Below are 22,583 nucleotides of genomic sequence, written 5' to 3'. Positions count from 1 at the left end.
GAGGTTGCGGAGAGCCGAGATCGCGCCATTGCACTCCAGCCTGGGTAACAAGAGCGAAACTCCATCTAAAAAAAAAAAAAAAAAAAAAATTAAAATCATACTTATTTTATTTATACACAAGATTGTTATAAATGAAATAAACTGAAATGAATTTATTTCATTTATTATAAATATATAACAATAAATCATTATAACAATAAATGAAATAAATTCATTTCTTTACAATGAATATGCAAGAAAACATGGATTTGTGGTCATTTCTCTAAAAACAAATATTGGCTCCACTAAATTCAAATTTTGGCCCTGCTGATTTGTTTTTTGTACCCTTTTCATTTCACTGCCAAATCATCATGTCATCTTTTTGAAAATATTTTAAATAGGATCAGCAGTAAAGACTGGGCTTCTCATTTGGGATCACTGCTAGCACTGAAGTCCTTTGACAGTCCTGTAGGTTAGAAAAAAACATTTTTTCCTATACCCTTCATAGTTTTTAGGTGCCCTCCCCCACCATAATGGAAGACAGATTAACAAGAGAGAGGCTGACATTTATTAACATGTATACATACCCAGACCTAGAAGATACCCAGGGAAAAATGAATGACTCTCATAGAGGTGGCTTAGAACTCAGGCTTTAACACCTGTGACCTTCATCTCAAAGGAAATTGAGGGAGGCAAGTTATGGAGAGGTGACTAGGAAGAGCACAGTAAACACCGGTAAGGTTTATCATGTAAGTTTAAAAATCAGTCCCTTTTCTATTGATGAGCGTCTTTATTGATTTAATGGACAGGTCAGTGGCATTAAGTATATTCATGTTGTTGGCTACCATCACCACCATCCATCTCCAGAACTTTTTATCTTTCCAAACTGAAACTTTGTACCCATTGCATAATAACTCCCCATTCCCCTTCTCCTCCCATCCCCTGGCAGCCACCATTCTGTCTCTATAGATTTGTTTATTCTGGACATTTCATATAAGTGGAACGATATAATATGTGATCTTTAATGTCTGGCTTATTGCCCATAACAATGTTTTCAAGGTTCATCCATGTTGTGGCATGTGTCAGAATTCTTTTTCAGGATGAATCATATTCTATCAAATGTATGTGCACCACATTCTGTTAAACCATTGCCTGTCCATTTGGGTTGCTTCCACCTTTTGGCTATTGTGAATAATGCTGCTATAAATACGTTAGATTTTTAGACGAGATCGGGCGCGTTCAGGGTGGTATGGCCGTAGACAATACGTTAGATTTTTAAAGCAAGTTAGGTTTTTAAGGCAAAGTAATGGCTGAGGGTTAGCAGATCACCTTTTACAAACAGGCTCGAGCCCCAGGAAGTGTTCCACTGGCTTCTTCTTGGAGGCCAATTTTCACAAAGCTCTCAAAATTCAAAGAGCTTGGTTAAACCTTTTCCCCAGAATACTAAGGCTCGTGGCTCTATACTTAACATAAGTATTCAATCATTTAGTGGTTCTTGGCACAGCAAGGAGCTACTCTGCTTTAAGGTGACTTTCTGTCTTTACTTACATATCAAACAGCTGACAGCCTAGCTAGGCAACATGGCGAGACCTCATCTCTACAAAAAAGTACAAAAAAATTAGCAGGGCATGATGATGGCATGCACCTGTAGTCCCAGCTACTTGGGGGACTGAGGTGGGAGGATGGCTTCAGCCCAGGAGGTCGAGGCTGCAGTGAGCTGAGGTCATGCCACTGCACTCTAGCCTGGGTGACAAAGTGAGCCCCTGTCTCAAAAACAAACAAACAAACAAACAAAAAAGCTGGATCCTTCTCTCAATAAGGAAGACAGGGAAAACAACTAATTTCTGAAGGGACGCTCCTTAATTAGGGCATTTTACAAAACGCATAACATAATAGTTAAGACTGTGATTAGGGGATACTGGAGGTCGGCCCAGTGCTTCCTGCGGGTTTAGCGCTTTTTCCGAGTTACAGAGAAAACCCTGTGAGGAAACATTTTTCCAGATGAATAATTTGAGACACAGAAGTATCAAGAAACTTGCCAAAGGCTACAGATCTGCTTTGCGAGTGCTGTAATTAGAACAAAATGAATGTTCTCAGAATTAAAACCCACGTCAGTAATGATTGACCACAAGATGTTATTTATCTGCTCATAAATGCTGATAGTCAAGAACAAAATGAACAACTCACAAGATATTGAAAACAAACATCCTTAGGAGCAGCTGATCCTGGTGTGCCAAGTTGGCTTCTTTGAGATGTGAAATTATGATTCTTCAGTATATTGCTTAAGTCAAATGTCACCTGGTATGATAGGAGAAGTGTTCCCATGATAGAATTAGCAGCAGCAGTAGGAAGCCCAGAATCAAAATGGACACTCAGTTGGAGCAGCCGCACTAGCCTGCCAGGTTAGCAGATTTGCTACCACCTCTTTCTACAGATCCCATTTGTAATTTTCTAGGTTTACATTATCAAACTGATGTTCTATATAATCTTTGTTATAAGCCTCTTCAGATGTTTTTAAAAAGAAATGAGGAATACATCAATGGATAAACAATCAAATGATTTAAAAAAAAAAAAAAAGACTGTGATTAGAATGGGTTAGAGTAGGAGTTACATTAGGAGTTAAGAATCAGCCGCTCATGGCTAAGGTGCCAACTGCAGTCAGCTGAACTTTGACGCCTTCCATGTTCACAGTGACCTGGGATGCTCTTCCTGCAGGCTCAGAGGTGGTCCCCAGGTCTGCCACGTGTCCTAGGCAAGATCCATGAGGAAAGTAGGGCACATATTCCAAAATAAGACTTATTAGTTTTTTTAATTGTTGTTGTTTTGTATTTTCTTTGAAGTAGCTCTTACTCTTGGAGCAAATACCAGTCTGGTTCCACAGGGACTTCGCTCTGGTTCAGAGTTTTCTCTCGTATCCTCAGTTCTAGACATTCCACAGTAAGTGGGTAGGTCTCCAACTCCAGCTTGTTAGCGAACATGCTAGAAGATTCATACAGCCACTTTAAATCCCCAGGGCCATAGACGCACATATCTCGCCAATAGTGGCCTATAAGTAAACAAGAAGACATCAAGGGAAACAAAGTAAAACAATCACCAAAACAAAGACATCTTGCATCCTGGAGAGAGAAAGCATCCTGGATTCCCTCAACTCTGAGATGAGTGTTTATTGTGTAAGATACGCTGCTTCATTTGCAAATGATTCTATCAACTGCATTTATTTGCAAAAGCAGCAAGGATGAGTCTGAAATAGAATTTTGTGGGTGAATGCAAGTTTCAAGCTGAAAAGTTGTAGGAATATGTAGCACTAATTCATTCAATAAATAAGACAATGGCTATTCCTGCTACCAGGTGACACTTCCTGGTGTCATCTTGATTTGCAAGATGAATCGGGCATCTGATCACATCTGGAGAGGCATATGTAAGGAAGATAGAATTTCCCTAAATACTAAGGTACAGAATAAAACATGTTATACTCACCAGAAACCCATGGAGTACTGTGGAAGTTAAGTCAAGAGGCAGAAATAAAGGCCTACATGAGGTAGTACGTTCTTTTTTTTGAGACGGAGTCTTGCTCTGTCACCTAGGCTGGAGTGCAGTGGTGTGATCTCTGCTCACCACAACCTCTGCCTCCTAGGTTCAAGCAGTTCTCCTGCCTCAGCCGCCAGAGTAGCTGGGGTTACAGGCACACACTACTGTGCCCGGCTAGTTTTTTTGTATTTTTAGTAGAGATGGGGTTTTACCATCTTGGCTGTGCTGGTCTTGAACTCCTGACCTCATGATCCACCCACCTCAGCCTCCCAAAGTGCTGGGATTACAGGCGTGAGCCATCGTACCTGGCTGAGGTAGTAAGTCGTTTTTCAAAAATTGTCTCAAACTGTACTTTAGTTTCCGAAGCATCTTTGAGTAGCCAATAAGTGAGAATTTGGATAAGTACACAGTCTTATACAGAAGACGGCACTATCGTGCTGTGTGTGGTTGCAAGTTTAGGATGTGAAGTATCTCCTTTTTCTTAATGACTCTAGTCAGTACATCCTTCCCAAGGACTCCTCTCCTCCCATATCCCCCCTTCTCACTGACTACCTCCTCTGTCCAACTCCAAGCTGGAACTAGAAGCCACACACTTCTCCCTCCCTCCCACAATGCTTCACCTTCACAGAAACCTGGTCTGCCCCAGAAACCGTGCTGGGAAGCCTGATCTCAAAATGCCCTGCCCTCTTCTTCTCCTTGTTTTATCTTATTGCTCCTTTAGCTGCTATCCTACTCCTGGGGCGAAGCTGAGACCCAAAGGGTTCACAGGGTGTGACCACACAATGGTGGTGGGAGGATGGTTCAGGGTTGGCAGGCACAGGGCAGAAGAGGGACACTATGTTCTTGGGTGTTGAAAGGACCCTGTACCTGGATGGTAGGGTAGAGTTTTAAGCCTTGCATGGTGTGGTTAGAGGCGTGGCTTTAGAAGATCACTGACTTTGGCGGCAGTGTAAAGGAAGGGTTTAAAGGATGAAGATGACTTCTACTGACAGGCAAATGGTGAATTCATGTGCACAGCAGGAAAGGGCAAGGAACATCAATTGTAGGAAGGGGCTGGGTGAGCTGAATTGGAGAAAGGAGAAAGGTAGCAAGGCACAGGAGGTTTTTTTTGTTTTTGTTTTTGTTTTTTGAGATGGAGTCTCACTTTTGTTGCCCAGGCTGGAGTGCAATGGCACAATCTCGGCTCACTGCAACCTCTGCCTCCCGGGTTCAAGTGATTCTCCTGCCTCAGCCTCCCGAGTAGCTGGGATTACAGGCATGCGCCACATGCCTGGCTAATTTTGTATTTTTAGTAGAGATGGGGTTTCTCCGTGTTGGTCAGGCTGGTCTCGAACTCCCAACCTCAGGCAATCTGCCCACCTCAGCCTCTACAAGTGCTGGGATTACAGGCATGAGCCACCATGCCTGGCCAGCACGGGAGCTTTCATTGGAACCAGGAATGCAGGTCAGAGAAAGGAGGCAAGGTTAGAAGTGACATCAATTGGCATAAGAGAGAGGAAAACATTGGGTTAGTTTTGCTTCCTGATGAAGTAAAGTTGCAGAAAGAGATATGGGCACACAGACACATCCACGGATTGCAGTGTGGCCCATCTCAGTATTCTAAATGCCAAGTTGGCCTAAGAGGCATGCCTTCAATATTCTCTCCCAGAAAACAGGCAGCTGCTATGTTTCAGTGCATGGTGGTTTCCCAAACTGCAATCTATGAAACATGAGAGTTAAGAGAAAGACATGAAAGAGAAGAACTACCAAAAATAGGAGTGGTGGTTCTATAGTCAATAAGTTCAAAAAAGATTGCATGTTACTCCCCATATCACCAGATGACTGGCTCTGAAATTTCTGCGTTATTTTCTCAGCATTTCCCAAATGGATTGGGCCATGAAACACCTTTTCTCATCACATCCCTGCAGAGCCTGGCGTTACAAAGAGCATGATGTTCTAACTTCATGTACTGCAGATGTGTCCTACACACGGGGGCTGGTTTCCTAACTGTCTAACCACAGTCTGCAGTAAGTAAATGCAGAAATTGGGCAGATTGGGGAACTTTTATAGCAATCTGACATTACTGCAAAATTCAGGCAGCATTTTGTTTGTTTTTTTAATTAATCCTTTTCATTATATTTTGTAATAATGTTACTGCACAACCGATTGGAAAGAAAAAACGGGCTCTTCACATATGAGTGAGAAGCACATTTTTGAAGAGCAGTGGCTTAAAGACATGGTTCCCATAGACATTGTTTGTATTTTTTTGAGACAGAGTTTCATTCTGTCGCCCAGGCTGGAGTGCAGTGGCATGATCTCGACTCATTGCAACCTCCGCCTCCCAGGTTCAAGTGATTCTCCTGCCTCAGACTCCCAAGTAGCTGGGATTACAGACGTGTGCCACTATTCCCAGCTAATTTTTGTATTTTTGGCAGAGACAGGGTTTTACCATGTTGGCCAAGCTGATCTTGAACTCCCAACCTCAGGTGATCCACCTGCCTCAGCCTCCCAAAATGCTGGGATTACAGGCGTGAGCCACCGCGCCTGGCCCTGTTCTCATAGACACGTGAGTCTCATGGATTAGAAATATTAAGAACGTTAACAAACATACAATGGCTAACTTTTGTTTTGCCATGTAATTAAGTGACTTCCATCATCTGTTTCTATCATTTCATGTTTAAATATGTTATTTTAACACACATACAAAGGAGGAAGGACTTAATTTCAAATAAAGGACAGTCCTTTAAACTTCAGAAACATGGCTTTTTGAAAAACTCGCATCGTCCTTTTTTCTCATTTTGCTGAGGTTTGGTGAGGATTTTATCACACAGTGACATTCTTCATAGACTAGGCTGTGAAAACGACTGACTGAGAAAAATGAGTTCTCAGCTTCTGGGTCCGAAAGGAAGGGAGAAGGGAAGTGAGGAGGGGCTTTCCCACAGATGTTCTCTGAAGGCGCTGAGAACCAGAGCAGAGCAAATCTCTCTCGTGGTTCACAAACAGGAGGTCATTTTCACACCCGTCTGTGTATTCAGATGACGCATGAACTGAGAAGTATTTTGAAGAATTTTGTGACTTGTTTCACATCGAGCAAGTGTGTGTGTGTGGTATGTGTGTGTGCAGGGAAGGCTAGTCAAATGCTACCATTTATAGTGTGTTCACGAGACTTGAGCGCTTTCCGTGTTCCATCTAGCTATTGCTGCAGGAAGCAGAGGCTGCAGGGAGGCAGGTTGCAGTGACAAAGCCCTAGGCTCCAAATCAGATGGCCACGTTCTGTTGCTGGTCCTGCCTCTCACTAGCACCTTACAGGCTTGTCATTTTCTTTCTCAGAGCCTCAGTTTCCATATCTATAAAGTGAAGAGTTCCAGAGTTCTTAGGGTTCTAGAGCTCTAAATCTGTAAGAGGAAATAATTACTGCAAATCTCCTGGCAGGTACTCAGAGCTATTAATTCTTGACCACTCACCGTATGACCCAGGCACAACCATTTCCATGATCATTCCAGACAGACGCTGTCATTCTAAATGCCCTTTCACTGTCTCTCTTTATTCTGATGGTGAAAATGGAAGTTCCAATGGAGAAAGAAAAATGAGGAAGTGTTACCATGGCAGCCTTTGTGAATATCTTCCTGGAAAATCCACTTCACAGCTCTAAGACTCGTAGCTGAGATTTCTTGGTTCCTGGATCCAGGGGCATCTACAGGGTTCATGAGGAGAGAGACAGAAGTGGTTGGAATCAGTCGGGGAATTGTGCAGGAATCCTGAACAACTGTGTTCTTCCTGCAGGACATGGGAATTTGTGTTTTTGTTCCCTTTGCTGTTGGCCCTTCTGTGCACTCTTTTTCTTTTCTTTTCTTTCTTTCCTTTTTTCTTTTTGAGATGGAATCTCCCTCTTTTGTCCAGGATGGAGTGCAGTGAGCTGCAACCTCCGCCTCCTGGGTTCAAACAGATCACGCCTCGGGGTGATCTGTTTCTAACTCTCTTGCCTTAGCCTCCTGGGTAGCTGGGACTACAAGTGCACACCACCATGACCAGCTAGTTTTTGTTTTTTTGTTTTTTCTTTTTGTATTTTTAGTAGAGATGGAGTTTTACCATATTGGCCATGCTTCTCTCAAACTCCTGACTTTGTGATCTGCCCACCTCAGCCTCCCGAAGTGCTGGGATTACAGGTGTGAGCCAACATGCCTAGCCTTTCTTTAGAACACCAATGAATCAACAAAACAAACCATTGGAAGAACCACCTATTCCTTGATTCACCTCTGTGAATCTTTTACTTAATGAGGCATGGAAATTTAATGCATTAAAGACTTAATTTTTAGAGTGTAACCTATTAGCCTTTAAATATGATTTAATATCTATAATAAGGATTCAAACACACAAATTACTTAGCTAAATTTCTAAAACACATTACAGGAAAATTATTTCCCTATGACAGGTGTTCTCAAAGGTTAGCATAACTCAGAATCACCTGAGCTTGAGAACACAGCTGGCTACTCCTCCCTGCAGAGTTTCTAATTCTGCAGGTGTGGGGAGGGGACGGATAATTTCATTTTCAAGTTCCCAGTACTGACGGCTCTAGGAGCCATACTTTGAGAACTGCAGGGGTACAAGAAACTCTACCTCTTGATGATGATCTTAGAATGCACGTTTTGGGCCAAGCATGGTGGCTAACACCTATAATCCCAGCATTTTGGGAGACGTAAGTGAGAGGATCATTTGAGCTTAGGAGTTGGAGACCAGTCTGGGCAACAGAGCAAGATCCCATCTCTATTTTTATTGTATTGTATTGTATTGTATTGTATTGTATTGTATTGTATTGTATTGTATTGTATTGTATTGTATTGTATTTTTCGAGGTGGAATCTCACTCTGTTGCCCAGGCTGGAGTGCAGTGGTGTAATCTCAGCTCACTGCAACCTCTGCCTTCTGGGTTCAAGCAATTCTCCTGTCTCAGCCTCCTGAGTAGCTGGGATTATAGGCATGCACCACTATGCCTGGCTAATTGTATTTTTACTAGAGACAGGGTTTCACCATGTTGACCAGGCTGTTATTGAACTCCTGACCTCAGGGTGATCTGCCTGCCTCAACTTCCCAAAATGCTGGGACTACAGGCATGAGCCATGGTGCCCGGCCCCATCTCTGTTTTAAAAAAATGCATATTTTAAGACTGGTCATGGTGGCTAACGGCTGTAATCCCAGCACTTTGGGAGGCCAAGGTGGGTGGATCACCTGAGGTGAGGAGTTCGAGACCAGCCTGGTCAACATGGTGAAACCCTACCTCCACTAAATACAAAAAATTAGCTGGCGTGGTGGCTCATGCATATACTTCCAGCTACTTGGGAGGCTGAGGCAGGAGACTCAATTAAACCTGGGAGGTGGAGGTTGCAGTGAGCTGAGATTTCGACATTGCCCTCCAGCCTGGGCAACAAAAGCGAAACTCTGTCTTTAAAAAAAAAAAAATTACGTTTTATACAGATCCCAACATTCTTCCACTCCATCTTCCCAAAACACAGGTGGAGTTGAGGAGATTGGTCTTATACGGGTTTCTTTTAACTACAATTGACCCTTCAGTAGTGTGGATTTGACCTGAGTAGATCCACTTACACCTAAAATTTTTTCAACGAAATGTTGATGGAAAATACAGTATTTGTGGGATGTGAAATCCACGTATAGGAAGGACTGACTTTTCCTATACTGAGTTTCTTAGGGAAGGACTTGAGTGTGCATGAATTTTGGTATATGTGGGGTTCCTGGAAGCAACCCCCCCATATACTGATGGATGACTATATAGTTTCATATGAATACTAAATCTGCCACTTCACCATCTCCTTCTTTCCTGGTGTTTCCCTTGCTGACAACTGTGAAATCCAACTCCTCCTCCTCCCACAACTTTTTATAATGACAGTCCTCTCTTACTGATTTGTAATTGGCTGCTTTATGTAAAAAGGTGATTATATCTGTATCTGAACACTTTTTCCCCACCTTGCCTTTTCTCTCAAACTTCTCTTGTTTAAATTGTTTATATGTATTTTATGATAGTGGAATCTTTCCCCATTATATTTCTTGGTGGTTATGATAAGAAAGCTATTGAATGTCTTATATTGTAGTTCCTTCTTGTCTTTTTAGGAAGTCATATAAGGGTGGGACTTGAGATCAGCCTGGCCAGCCTGGTGAAACCCTGTCTTTACTAAAAATACAAAATATTAGCTGAGCGTGGTGGCTCACACCTGTGAAGAAGAACAGCAGTCTGTTGGTATGAGATATTTGAGGTGTTTTTGTTGAATTTTTTTAGGAAGTAGAAGAGTTTTTCTGTGGGGTACAGGTGGGTTTTTTTTTTTTTTTTTTTTTTTTTTGAGACGGAGTTTCGCTCTTGTTACCCAGGCTGGAGTGCAATGGCGCGATCTCGGCTCACCGCAACCTCCGCCTCCTGGGTTCAGGCAATTCTTCTGCCTCAGCCTCCTGAGTAGCTGGGATTACAGGCACGCACCACCATGCCCAGCTAATTTTTTGTATTTTTAGTAGAGACGGGGTTTCACCATGTTGACCAGGTTGGTCTTGATCTCTCGACCTCGTGATCCACCCGCCTCGGCCTCCCAAAGTGCTGGGATTACAGGCTTGAGCCACCGCGCCCGGCCTGGGTTTGTTTTTTTTTTAAGCCAGGGGGTGTTGCTGGGGGTGGGTATCACAAGGTCCAGTGTCACAAGGTTAAGTTATCAGTTAAGGCAGGAATGATTGAGTCTGGAACAATGGTGGAATGTTGACAGATTTGTTAATTGGGCTCTGCAGGAGCAGCCGTTTTCCTTCTTTTTGTGGTGTTTCTGTTACTTCAGATTCTCTGGCTCCAGGAGGCCATCCAGATGGTACGTGTGAGTCATGGAGGTCACCATGGTGACCATGGTGCAGTCAGTTTAAAAACCTTACACGGACCTCAGGTGATCCGCCTGCCTTGGCCTTCCAAAGTGCTGGGATTACAGGTATGAGCCACCATGCCCAGCCTAGTATATGTACCTTGAGGATCCTTTTTGGCAGCAAAGTGATTCTCCTCTTTTCTTATGGTGATATAATACAGAATTGAAAACTGTAATTTTTATGGCAACTGAGGAGTCTTTAGTATTTAGTAGTTACTAATAGTTATAAATAGTTACTAATACTAATAGTTACTAAATACCTAATTATTATTTGGTAATTAGTTACTAATAACTAAATTATAAAGTATAATTTTGTGTTCAAAAATTAAAATCAATGCATTACTAGGGTTCATATTCAGTATCCCATTGCTGAGTCCAGCTTCTTTTTTTTTCTTTTCTTTTTTTTTTTTTTTGAGACAGAGTCTCACTTTGTCACCCAGTCCAGAGCGCAATGGCACGACCTTGGCTTACTGCAACCTCCACCTCCCAGATTCAAGTGATTCTCCTGCCTCAACCTCCTAAGTAGCTGGGATTACAGGCACCTGCCACCACATCTAGCTAATTTTTTTGTATTTTTAGTAGAGGCAGGGTTTTGCCATGTTTGCCAGACTGGTCTCAAACTCCTGACCTCGTGATCCATCTGCCTCAGCCTCCCAAAGTGCTGGGATTACAGGCGTGAGCCATGGCACCCGGCCTGAGTCTGGCTTCTTATTAAACTTGCCGATCTTGTGACATGCCTACTGGATATGCACATGAATGGATCTCATTGGCACTCCACAAGGGCACTTTGTTATCGGTGTAGTGCTGAGTTGGTTTTGTTTTCAATTGCTCTTCTTGTTTTTAAATTATTAGTTATTATTGGTCTTGCAATTTAATTTGTTATAGCCTAGTTGACTAACACTAACCCTAGACTGCAGAGGTGTATGTTTGGCTCAGCAATATTTGGGTCTATAATGTTTCCATGTAAGGCATCCATCACCTAAGGTAAAGCATGTATTTTCCTAAAACTTACTTGTACGGCGTCACTTCATTGGTGATGTGTGATGCCTGAATCTGCTATTTGAATAACTTGCATCATGCTCTCAGAGTAAGAGTAACACTATTTCTGTATTAATGATTTATGCGTAGGTTTATTGTGTATCCAGCCAGGACTAGGGTCAAGTGATGAGGCGTTCACTCTCAGGGTCTTGAGAGTGCTGATCCTGAATGTGAATACCTTCTTGAGTTTTAAACCCCAGGTGTTTCACATGTCTCATCCTAATCTTGACCTTGTGGTCCATTACAAAATCCTATACATAAGGCCATAAAAAAGTAAGTCATTCAAGGCTGGGCACGGTGGCTCACACCTGTAATCCCAGCACTTTGGGAGGCTGAGGTGGGTGGATCATCTGAGGCCAGGAGTTCGAGACCAATCTAGCCAACATGGTGAAACCCCAACTCTACTAAAAATACAAAAAAAAAATTAGCCAAGTGTGGTGGCACGCATGTGTAGTCCCAGCTATTCCAGAGGCAGGGGTTTCAGTGAGCTGAGATCTTTTTTTTTTTTTTTTTTTTGAGACGGAGTTTCGCTCTTGTTACCCAGGCTGGAGTGCAATGGCGCGATCTCGGCTCACCGCAACCTCCGCCTCCTGGGTTCAGGCAATTCTCCTGCCTCAGCCTCCCGAGTAGCTGGGATTACAGGCACACGCCACCATGCCCAGCTAATTTTTTGTATTTTTAGTAGAGACGGGGTTTTACCATGTTGACCAGGATGGTCTCGATCTCTTGACCTCGTGATCCACCCACCTCGGCCTCCCAAAATGCTGGGATTACAGGCTTGAGCCACCGCGCCCGGCCTGAGCTGAGATCTTACCACTGCACTCCAGCCTGGGCAATAGAGTGAGACCATCTTAAAAAAAAAAAAAAAAAAGTCATTCATAAACATTGTTAACATGAGTTTCAGAATCCATTTCTCAAATTCTTTGTTGAAGAATTTGGGAATAAGAAGTAAAGTTGGGCCGAGTCTAATCACATTGTTCCTTAAAAACAGAGAAACTTTCCTGCTGTGGTTGGAGGGAGATGGGATGAGGGAAGAATGGTTAGAGAAATGCAATGTTGTTAGGTTTGAAGATTGAGTAAGGTGACCAGGAGCCAAAGAATGTGGGCAGCCTGTAGAAGCTAGAAAAGATGAGGGAACATGCTCCCTAGCCCAGGCGTCCCCAGACTTTTTACACAGGGGGCCAGTTCACGGTCCCTCAGACCGTGGGAGGGCCGCCACATACTGTGCTCCTCTCACTGACCACCAACGAAAGAGGTGCCCCTTCCTGAAGTGCGGCCGGTGGGGGGGGACGGATAAATGGCCTCAGGGGGGCTGCATGCGGCCCACGGGCCGTAGTTTGGGGACGCCTGCTAGACCCTCCAGTTAGGACTGCAGCCCTGCCAGTGCCTTGAATTTAGTCCAGTGAGACCTACGTCAGACTTGTGACCCATAGAAGATCATAAATTTGTGTTAAAACAGCCACTGAAGCCAGGTGCTGTGGCTCATGCCTGTAATCCCAGCACTTTGAGAGGCCAAGGCGGGCAGATCACCTGAGGTCAGGAGTTCAAGACCAGCCTGGCCAATGTGGTGAAACCCCATCTCTACTTTAAAAAAAAAAAAAAAAAAAAAAATTAGCTGAGTGTGGTGGTGTGCACCTGTAATCCCAGCTACTCTGGAGGCTGAGGCAGGAGAATGGCTTGAACCCCCACAGGTGGAAGTTGTAGTGAGCCTAGATCTCGCCCTTGCTGGAAGCCTGGGTGATAAGAGTGAGTCTCTGTCTCACAAGCAAGCAAGCAAACAAACAAAAAAACCCAGCCACTGAGTTTTTGTCCATCTGTTAAAACAGCCATATGAAACTAACATACCTCCCGAGATAAATGAACATTTTAAGTATTGTTTTTTGGTTTTATATATACTATACCTTAGTGGGCTGGAGCGTGGGGATCTGGCTTTACTATTTAGGGTATGAATAGGAATTCCAGAATCCCCACTTGTTCTAATGAGCAGAACAAGCTGCTTTCAGGTGGAAAGACCCCAGGGCCTCCCTTGGTGCTGCAGTGCACGCCATGGTGGGCTTGAAGTGCTCGAAGCAGGAAAGTAATCTTACCAAATTCTGATGCTACAGTTGTCACCAAAGCTGTTAACTGGATATTGTTGCTGAAACTCAAGGCCATGTGGAAAGGTGTGTCTATTCTGGTGGGAGCCAGAGTTCACCGCTACTTTCCGAAGCCCATAACCTCTATTTGAATGAAAGAGGGTCTGTCACATAAATTTAAAAACCGTTTTCAAGAGCTAAACAAAAATTTGAATCTTCTGATTGAAAGTGCCCCCTTTTTTGTTGTTCGTTTGTTTTTAACTTGATGTGGAGTCTTACGATGTTGCCCAGGCTGGTCTTGAACTTCTAGGCTCAAACTATCCTCCCACCTCAGCCTCCTGAGCAGCTGGTATTATAGGTATGTAACACTGAGACTGGCTTTGAAAGTACCTATAGAATGCCAGTTAATTTTTAAAAGAAATCCACACATTAGATATTTTCTGATAAAATTTCAAGTCCTCAAAGTCAAAGAAAAAAAATCCTAAAAGGTTATATAGAGCATAGATTATCTAGCAAAGGAAAAGATCTAATTAGTAACAGAGTCTTCATTAGTGACATTTGATACTGAAAGTGATGAGCCAAGTTCCAAGGGAGATTATCTTAAATTCAGAATTATGTACCAACAAATCTATCATTCAAGAGTGAAAACAAATGTAAGAACTTTCAGAACATTTATTATTCATTACCCAAGGATGTAGTCTAATTGTATAAAATATTAAGAAAGAGATAAATGGAATGTAAAAAAACAGCAAGCAGAGAAATAAGTTAAACTCATAGTTAAGTAGTTGTTGATAACATTACTTTGATGCTGATGGTAATTGTGAAGAAATTGCCTAAGCATTGCCTAAAAAGTAGAGGCAAAGATTAGATAAATCTGGTGTATTCTCTCTTCCTGCCCTAATTCTACTTTTGACAGAAAAGGTCTTTCTTTTCCAATTCTTATAACTTTTTTCTTTTTCTGGCCTTATCAAGCTGGCTACAGTTTCCTTTAAAATGTTGAATATGAAAGTGGTAATGTTATCCTTATTACTTTCTTTAAATAAAATACTTCTAAGATTTCATCTTTAAGAATAACATGTTTGCGACCAGGCGCGGTGGCTCATGCCTGTAATCCCAGCACTTTGGGAGGCTGAGGTGGGTGGATCACGAGGTAAGGAGTTTGAGACCAGTCTGGCCAACATAGTGAAACCCCATCTCTACTAAAAATACAAAACATTAGCCGGGTGTGGTGGTGTGTGCCTGTAATCCCAGCTACTTGGGAGGCTGAGGCAGAAGAATCATGTAAACCCAGGAGGCGGAGGTTGCAGTGAGCCAAGATCGCACCATTGCACTCCAACCCAATCAATAGTGCAAGACTCTGTCTCAAAAAGAGAGAGAGAAAAAAAGAATAACATGTTTGCAGTAGATTTTTGGTAGGTAGTTATACATCCAGCTTATCCGTGAGTTTCTTCATTTAGCCTCTTCTCCTTTGCTTCTTTGGAACCAAACCAGGTCCATAGACATTCTTTCTGCCAGTTCAGGCATTCTGATTGCATTGGTGTAAAAAGAAGCCAGGACTTGTGCTTTTGTTTGTCTAAGAGTGTCCTCTCACCTTGGAGAAATTGACTTTGCTGGCTCATTCTGAGATTTGTGGAAATCGATATCCCCTGCCTGCTTCTTTCCACATGCAATACTGTTTGAACTTTGCTGCTCTGAAAACTCCTGCACATACTTTGTGGTTTACAGTTTCTGTTTCTTCTAGTTTCAATGAAATTAGAGTTGCTAGTTCTCATTCTCTTTATGGCTTTTTGATATTATTCACTGAAGGGGGGGATTACTGACTTTTTGTTGACATCTTCCAGTAAAAATCACAGCAGAATTCTTATCAGAAACTTACAAGCTGATCCTAGTTAATTGGCAAGTGCAAGGACCAAAAATAGCCAAGAACATTTTGAGCATAATAACTGAAATGATGCTATTGCTATTAGAAAAAAAAAATAGATAAATGGAAAATAATAGCTTAGAAACTGACCCAAGGAGCTTAGACTGAGAAGCAAATAGCACTAAAAATCAGCACTATTCAATAAATGGTGCTGGAAACATTATCCAAATGGATAAAGATATATTAGATGGGTAAAGATATATTAGATATATATTAGATATATTGCTTATGCCCCCCCACAAATAATTTTCACATATATCAAAATGGTAAATCAAAAACAGAAAAACCATTAATAGAAAATATGGGAAGAATAATCCTGTGGTTTCAGGGTAGGGCAGGCTTTCTTAGAGAAGGCTTAAAATGCATAGACCATTATAGTACCAGGATGGCTGGAGTAAGATAAGGGAGGAGGTGCAGACTGGGTGTGGTAGCTCATGCCTGTATTCCCAGCACTTTGGGAGGCCAAGGCAGGAAGATTGCTTGAGGCCAGGAGTTCAAGACCAGCTTAAGCTACATAGGGAGACCCTGTCTTTACAAAAAATAAAAATAAAGTTAGCCAGGTATGGTGGCACACACCTGTGGTCCCAGCTACTTGGGAGGCTGAGGCAGGAGAATTGCTTGAGCTCAGGAGTTTGAGACTGCAGTGAGCTGTGATTGCACCATTGCACTCCAACCTGAGTGACAGAGTGAGAGGCTGTCCACCCTGCTGCCCTGCAAAACAAAACAAAACAAAACAAAAAGAAAAAAGAAAGAAAGAAAAGGAAAAGGTGAGAGGCCCAGGGTGAGGAGGGATGGAGAGAAGAGTTGGGCAGATACTGTGGCAACCTGCAGGCTTTAATGAATTAAAGTCTTTTTGGTAAAGTGGCTCATTAAAGACTTTTTGGCAAAGTGGCAAAAGTACTTGAAGCAGGAAAGTAATCTTGTCAAATTAGTGATTTTTTTTTTTTTTTTTTAGACGGATTCTTGCTCTGTTGCTCAGGCTGGAGTGCAATGGTGCGATCTTGGCTCACTGCAACCTCTGCCTCCTGGGTTCAAGCAATTCTCTGCTCCAGCCTCCTGAATAGCTGGGATTACAGGCAACCACCACCATGCCTGGCTAATTTTTGTATTTTTTAGTAGAGACAGGATTTCACCATCTTGGCTAGGCTGGTCTTGAACTCCTGACCTTGTGATCCACCTGCCTTGGCCTCCCAAAGTGCGTAGATTACAGGCATCAGCCACTGCACCTGGCCAGATTTGTGTTTTTAAATATTAGATTGGCTGCAATGGGTTGCAAGGGGATGGGGAGATATTAGGAGACAATTCAGGAAGCAGTTGCAACAGAGCAAATGATGAGGATGGCATAGATTGGAATGGTTGCAGAGTGAATGGTAAGAATAGAATGTTACAAGATAAAGACAGGATATAGACTCAGCAGAACCTGGTGCTTGTTTGGATTTGTGGACTGAGGGAGGAGTCGGGGTCATTTTGGGATATTTAAGGACCCAATGAGACACCCAAGAGGAGAGGTCGAGAAACCAGTTGAACATGTGTGTTTGGAACTTTAAAAATGTGTTTGAGCTCCAGGTTTAAATTTGGAATTATTGTGTGTAGATAGTAATTAAGGTTATAAGGGTGAGAAGAACACTTAGAACAGGGCATACACTGACCCTGGGGCTGCCTATATGTTTCCGTATAGCCCACAAGCTAAGAATTGTCTTTATATGTTTGAATGGTTAGGGGAACAAAATCAAAAGAATAATAATACTTTCTGACATGTGTTAATTAATGAAATTCAAATTTTGTGTCTATAAATCAAGTTTTATTGGAACATGACCATGCCCATTCATCTGGCAGCTTTCAAGCTGTATGGCTATGATAGAGACCTAGAGATAGTGTAGTCTGCGGAGCCTAAAATATTTGTTGTGTGGCCCTTTTGCAGACACTCTGCTGACCCTTGACTTAGACAAAGACCATATCATGATAAGTCAATAGGGCTTTAGGCCACTTTCTGATAAGTGTCCACATCGATGGTTGATTAAAGGATAATGAACTGCCGGGCGCAGTGGCTCACGCCTGTAATCCCAGCACTTTGGGAGGCCGAGGCGGGTGGATCACGAGGTCAAGAGATTGAGACCATCCTGGTCAACAAGGTGAAACCCCATCTCTACTAAAAATACAAAAATTAGCCGGGCATGGTGGCGCACGCCTGTAATCCTAGCTACTCGGGAGGCTGAGGTAGGAGAATTGCTTGAACTCAGGAGGCGGAGGTTGTGGTGAGCCGAGATTGTGCCATTGCACTCCAGCCTGGGTAACAAGAGTGAAACTTCATCTCAAAAAAAAAAAAAAAAAAGGATAATGAACTGACAAAAGCAGCTAAGAAGTTGCCAGAGAATTAGGAGGACCAGGCGTGGCTCAAGCATGACCAGTTGATTTATTGACACAGAGGTCATTAATGTCCTTTGGAGGTTATTTGAAAGAAGAGGTCAAGGGAGGAAGAGTGACAGGATGGAGATGAGCTAGGCTGAGGAGAAAGGCATATATGAGGAACAGGAGGAACTGGAGATGGCAGCTGTTGACAGCTCCTTCTAGAACTGTGGCTGGATGAGAGGAGATGAAGCGTCTTAGGGAATATAAAGGCCTAAGGCAGACTAATTTGTCTTTTGTTTTTATTAAGATGGAAGAGACTTGAATGTATCTAAAGGCAAAAAGAAAGAAGCCCTTAAAACAGAATAGAATGAATATTTAGAGAGAAAGGATTGTCATTTGTACAAGTTTCCTGAGATAGAATTTTCCTTGAACATGGGTAGGTTTTGCTTATTTCAAGATGTGCATAAATAGACTCTTTCTCACCAGGCGCAGTAGCTCGTGCCTGTAATTCCAGCACTTGGGAGGCCGATGCAGGGCAGGAGTTCGAGACCAGCCTGGCCAACATAGTGAAACCCAGTCTCTACTAAAAATACAAAGAGAGAGAGAAAGAAAGGAAGGAAAGAAAGAAAAGAAAAAGAAAGAAAGAAAGATTGATTGATTTTGACCTTGGATGGAAGGATGCTTCAAGAAGAAAGAATGTAAACAAATGCAGGCAGACAGCTGAGAGAGTTTCCATTTGTCTTCTCTGTTTCGTGTTGCTATAACAGAGTAGTACAGACTGGGTAATTTATAAATGATAAGAGTTTATTAGGCTCACAGTTCTGGAAGCTAGGAAGTCAGAGATCGAGGGGCTGCATCTGCTGAGGGACTTTATGCTGCATCATTCCATGGTGGAAGACAAAAAGCCAAGAGAGCAAGAGAGGGTGGAACTCACTTTTATACCTAACCCACTCTCAAGATAACTAACACACCCCCATGATCATGACATGAATCCACTCATGATGGCAGAGGCCTCCTGACCTAATCACCTTTATTAGGCCCACCTCCCAACACTATTGCATTGGAGATTAAGTTTCTAACTCGTGAACTTTGGGGAACGCATTCTAATCATAGCACCATCCGTTTGCCTGTGTTTGCTCTGTGAACTTGGAGGCAAGACCATCCGTAGAACGTGAGGTTGGTAGGGGAAGCTGGAGGTTTGAGAAGAGTGGAGAAAGTCTGAAGTAGTCGTTGCTATGGTGGAAATGTGTGACAATCAGATCATCATAGCAAGATCCTGGCTGGAGTTGAGGGCCCAGTTGAAGCGATAGGTTAAGAACATACAAATATAATCTTCTGCTTGATTGTGCAATTTCTGCGCTAATACTCAGCGGTCTAAACAAAGATGATGGCTATCTGAATTCGTTATAGGACTGTAGATTTCCAAATGGATACAACCAAAAGACAAAGGGGCAAAAAGAATGTTTGCAAAAACAGAGATTGGCAGTAGGTATTATGAATAGCAAATAAAAAGAAGCTAGGAAGAGGTGAATGGAGAAGGGGAAGGTAGAGGGAGTGACATGTGTAAAATAAGTGCTGTGATGGTGGTTAGTTATGCAAGCTGCAAGGGGATGAGGGAAGTGGGTAGATTAAATCAGATTGGGGCAATAGGCAGGTTTGGGGGATGTTTGTAAAAGTTTCTTTAAACATGATAACATCCTTATACTAGAAAAGAAATGTCAGGTTTAGAAATGGAAAAATTGTCTATGCCGTCATGAGATGTGGCCAGAAGTAATTGCTTCGTATCAAACAGTCTGGTTTGAACCTTCATTTCACTACTTGTTAGCTGTGTGACAATGTCTGCTTCTGTAAAAGAAAAAAAATCATCATAGGGCCTATATCATGGGAATTTCATGATGATGAACTGAGACAGTCTTCAGAAAGCACTTAGCACAGTGCCTGGCACATACTAAGAATTCAATAAATGTTAATTATTGATGTTGCTGATGCTATTACATGTTCAATAACCCTGATTCTGTAATGCTTGGCCCCAGAGTGTTTCATATTTTGGATTTTTTTTTCAGATTTTGGAATATTTGCATTATGCTTACTGGTTGAGGATCCCAACCAAATTTTGGATTTGGTTGAGCATCCCAAATCCAAAAATCTGAATTCCTAAATGTTCCAATGAGCATTTCCTTTGAACATCATGTTAGTGCTCAAAAAATTTCAGATTTTGGAGCCTTTGGATTTTGGAGTTTGGGATTTGGGATGCTCAACCTATACTTGGAACCAAATCATTATCTCAAGTCTTTTTGTGTGTGTGTGTGAGATGGAGACTCACTCTAATTGCCCAGGCTGGAGTGCAGTGGCATGATCTCAGCTCATTGCAACCTCCACCTCCCAGGCTAAAGCCATCCTCCTATCTCAGCCTCCGGAGTAGCTAGGACTACAGGTGCATACCTCTATGTTTAGCTAATCAAGTCCTTTAATCTAACAACAATCTTGGGCCTCCAAAGTGACTCTTTTGTACATATGCAGCTGATCCTGATTAACTTTGGTTTCTCTTGGAATATAAATATGAATTCTATGGGAGTCACACTGAGCTTGTAGTTAGTCACAAACATGGCCCCGAAGACTTGTACCCAGCGTTGCTGTAGTCTGTGAAATATTGGATTGTAAATTTGTTCTTACAAACCAGATCACTAGTACAAAATTAAATTTAATATTTTAACTGTTTAAATATAATTTAATAGACTAACAAAAAGAGCTGGAAAAGATACTACTTATTCATATTGTTATCCAAATGTTTACTGTTGCCTGTAAGGGAAGTACATTCACTCAACAGAGAATATTTAATTCAACCATGTATAAGGAATTAAGGGCATTGAATAAGACTGAGCCTTTTCTAAATGTAAGGTTATTTGAACTGGCTGCACCAATGCCATACCCTAAATTGAGCCAAGGCAACCCCTGTGACCCACACGTATACCTCTGGATGGCCTCACAGAATCAGAAAATCTGAAGTAACTGGAAGACCATGAAAAGGGGAAGAATGGTCATCCCTGCAGAGCCTAATTAACTTGAGACATTCTTCTATTGTTTCTTATTCCCAACCCAATTGATAAGGCAATTAGAATTTGTAACCAACCTTGGTCAACCTCATTACTCCAGACCTTATGACCCCCTTTCATCTTGCAAAAACTGCTCTAAACTGTAACTTCTGTAATTTTCTACTGCCTACTCCAAACCTATAAAGCCAACTCCTATCCCACTGCCCTCCACTGATTCTCTTTTCCGACAGCCTGCCCACACCCCTGTGAATAGACAGCCATGTTGCTCACACAAAGCCTGTTTGGGGTGGGGGAGTCTTTTCATTCAGTGCGCAAGTTTTAACACAAAAAGGATTCCCAACCTGGATATGAAGAGAAATAGACATTAAATAAGATGTGGGAAATCTAATCAAAGAGGAGAAATAAAAGTGATAAGGAAGCGGAGGGGAAGAAGGATGAATTCTGCCTGGGACAGTCAGAGAAATGAATCTCTGTCCTTAGCTCTATTTATTTTAAGCCTACTCAAATATCTCAATGGTTCCTTCCTGGCCAGGGCAGTGTGACATGAATGGAGAGGAAGGATCTGATCCAACAAATGCTCCTGGTTTAGAAACTAACAGGAATGTGGGAGTCATTGAAAAGGGAAGAACGTAGGATGTTTCAGAAGATTCTGCCTTGAATTAAGACAGATGGAAAAGGGAGGGTAAAAAGTTTAAGAGCAAGCGAGGGAATTCTCCTGTTCAAGGGACAGTTGAAAGAAGGGCCTCTGGGCCAGGCATGGTGGCTCATTCCTGTAATCCCAACACTTTGGGAGGCTGAGGGCAGGTGGATCACTTGAAGTCCAGAGTTCAAGACAGCCTGGGCAACATAGTGAGATCCCATCTTTACAAAAGTAAAAAAATTAGACAAGCATGGTGGTGTGCACCTGTAGTCCCCATTAGTTGGGAGGATCAGTTGAGCTGGGGAGGTTGAGGCTGCAGTGTGCTGTGATCGTGCCACTGTACTTCAGTCTGGGTGACAGAGTGAGACCTGCCTCAAAGAAGAGAAAAAAAAAGAGTGCATCTACTAAAGCCAGTTTTTTTTTTAAATTTTTTTTTTTTTTTTTTAAATTAAAGACGGGGTTTCACCATGTTGGTCAGGCTGGTCTTGAACTCCCAATCTCAGCTGATCCGCCCGCCTTGGCCTCCAAAGTGCTTGGATTACAGGCATGAGCCACTATGCCCGGCCAAAGCCAGTTATTAATTGCACTCACCTAAAAGTGAGACAGACATTATATGCATTCCTGATCCCTGGAAACATGAAGCTATCAGCACCCCCCAGAAAGTCCTCTTGCCTTCCTGGCTAATTAAACCATAATTCACTCAAGGTTTTACATCTAATTTCCAGTCTATGGAATATATATGGGATACAGAAACAAGTTAAAATCAAAACAAGAAGGCAGTCAGCCACATCACAAATGTGAGATGTTCTACTAAGCCAAAAGATCTATTCTAGAAGAAAGGAAAGAAAGATTTAAGAGACATTATGAACATATTCTATGAGTGGAACTTGTTCAGATCCTTATTTCAATAAACCAACTGAGTAATATTTTTAGACAATTTGAGAAATAAGAATTTAAATAGGTTATTCAATTACAGATGGTTCCTGACTTACAATGGTTTGACTTAGGATTTTTAGACTTTACGATGGTGCAAAAGCAATCTGCATTCAGTGGAAACCATACTTTGAGTGGCCATGCAACTATTGTAATTTTTTTTTACTTCCAGTACAATATTCAA

General features: G+C 42.2%; 2 protein-coding genes across 2 annotated transcripts in view; both read right to left on the bottom strand.

Moving 5' to 3' along the window:
- Window positions 1–919: 919 nt before the first annotated feature.
- LOC104651270 (N-acetyllactosaminide beta-1,6-N-acetylglucosaminyl-transferase-like) lies at window positions 920–11,743 on the bottom strand. The gene is made up of 2 exons (XM_010338055.3): window positions 7,088–11,743; window positions 920–3,025 (listed from the first exon to the last, which is right to left on the bottom strand). The coding sequence occupies exons 1-2, from the start codon at window positions 7,272–7,274 to the stop codon at window positions 2,826–2,828; spliced, it is 387 nt and encodes a 128-aa protein (XP_010336357.1). The 5' UTR covers window positions 7,275–11,743; the 3' UTR covers window positions 920–2,825.
- A 1,619-nt stretch (window positions 11,744–13,362) lies between these two features.
- The window catches only part of LOC101044056 (beta-1,3-galactosyl-O-glycosyl-glycoprotein beta-1,6-N-acetylglucosaminyltransferase 6), a 28,847-nt gene continuing 19,626 nt past the window's right edge, over window positions 13,363–22,583 (bottom strand). The window contains 2 exon segments of the mRNA XM_010338056.3: window positions 13,363–13,477; window positions 13,525–13,647. Of these exon segments, the coding sequence (XP_010336358.3) occupies window positions 13,363–13,477; window positions 13,525–13,647 (238 nt within the window).

This window comes from Saimiri boliviensis, chromosome 4, assembly GCF_048565385.1.
Source record: "Saimiri boliviensis isolate mSaiBol1 chromosome 4, mSaiBol1.pri, whole genome shotgun sequence".
Classification (NCBI taxonomy): domain Eukaryota; kingdom Metazoa; phylum Chordata; class Mammalia; order Primates; family Cebidae; genus Saimiri; species Saimiri boliviensis.
Note: the sequence above shows the minus strand (reverse complement) of the source record. Positions and strands in the feature narration are given on the sequence as shown.

Excerpts from the sequence above, each read along its gene's own strand:
- LOC104651270 (XM_010338055.3), bottom strand. The coding sequence starts at position 7,274 with ATGTCCTGCAGGAAGAACACAGTTGTTCAGGATTCCTGCACAATTCCC. Across the intron at positions 3,026-7,087 it reads TATTCACAAAGGCTGCCATG|GCCACTATTGGCGAGATATG; the intron begins GTAACACTTCCT and ends GTTTACTTATAG.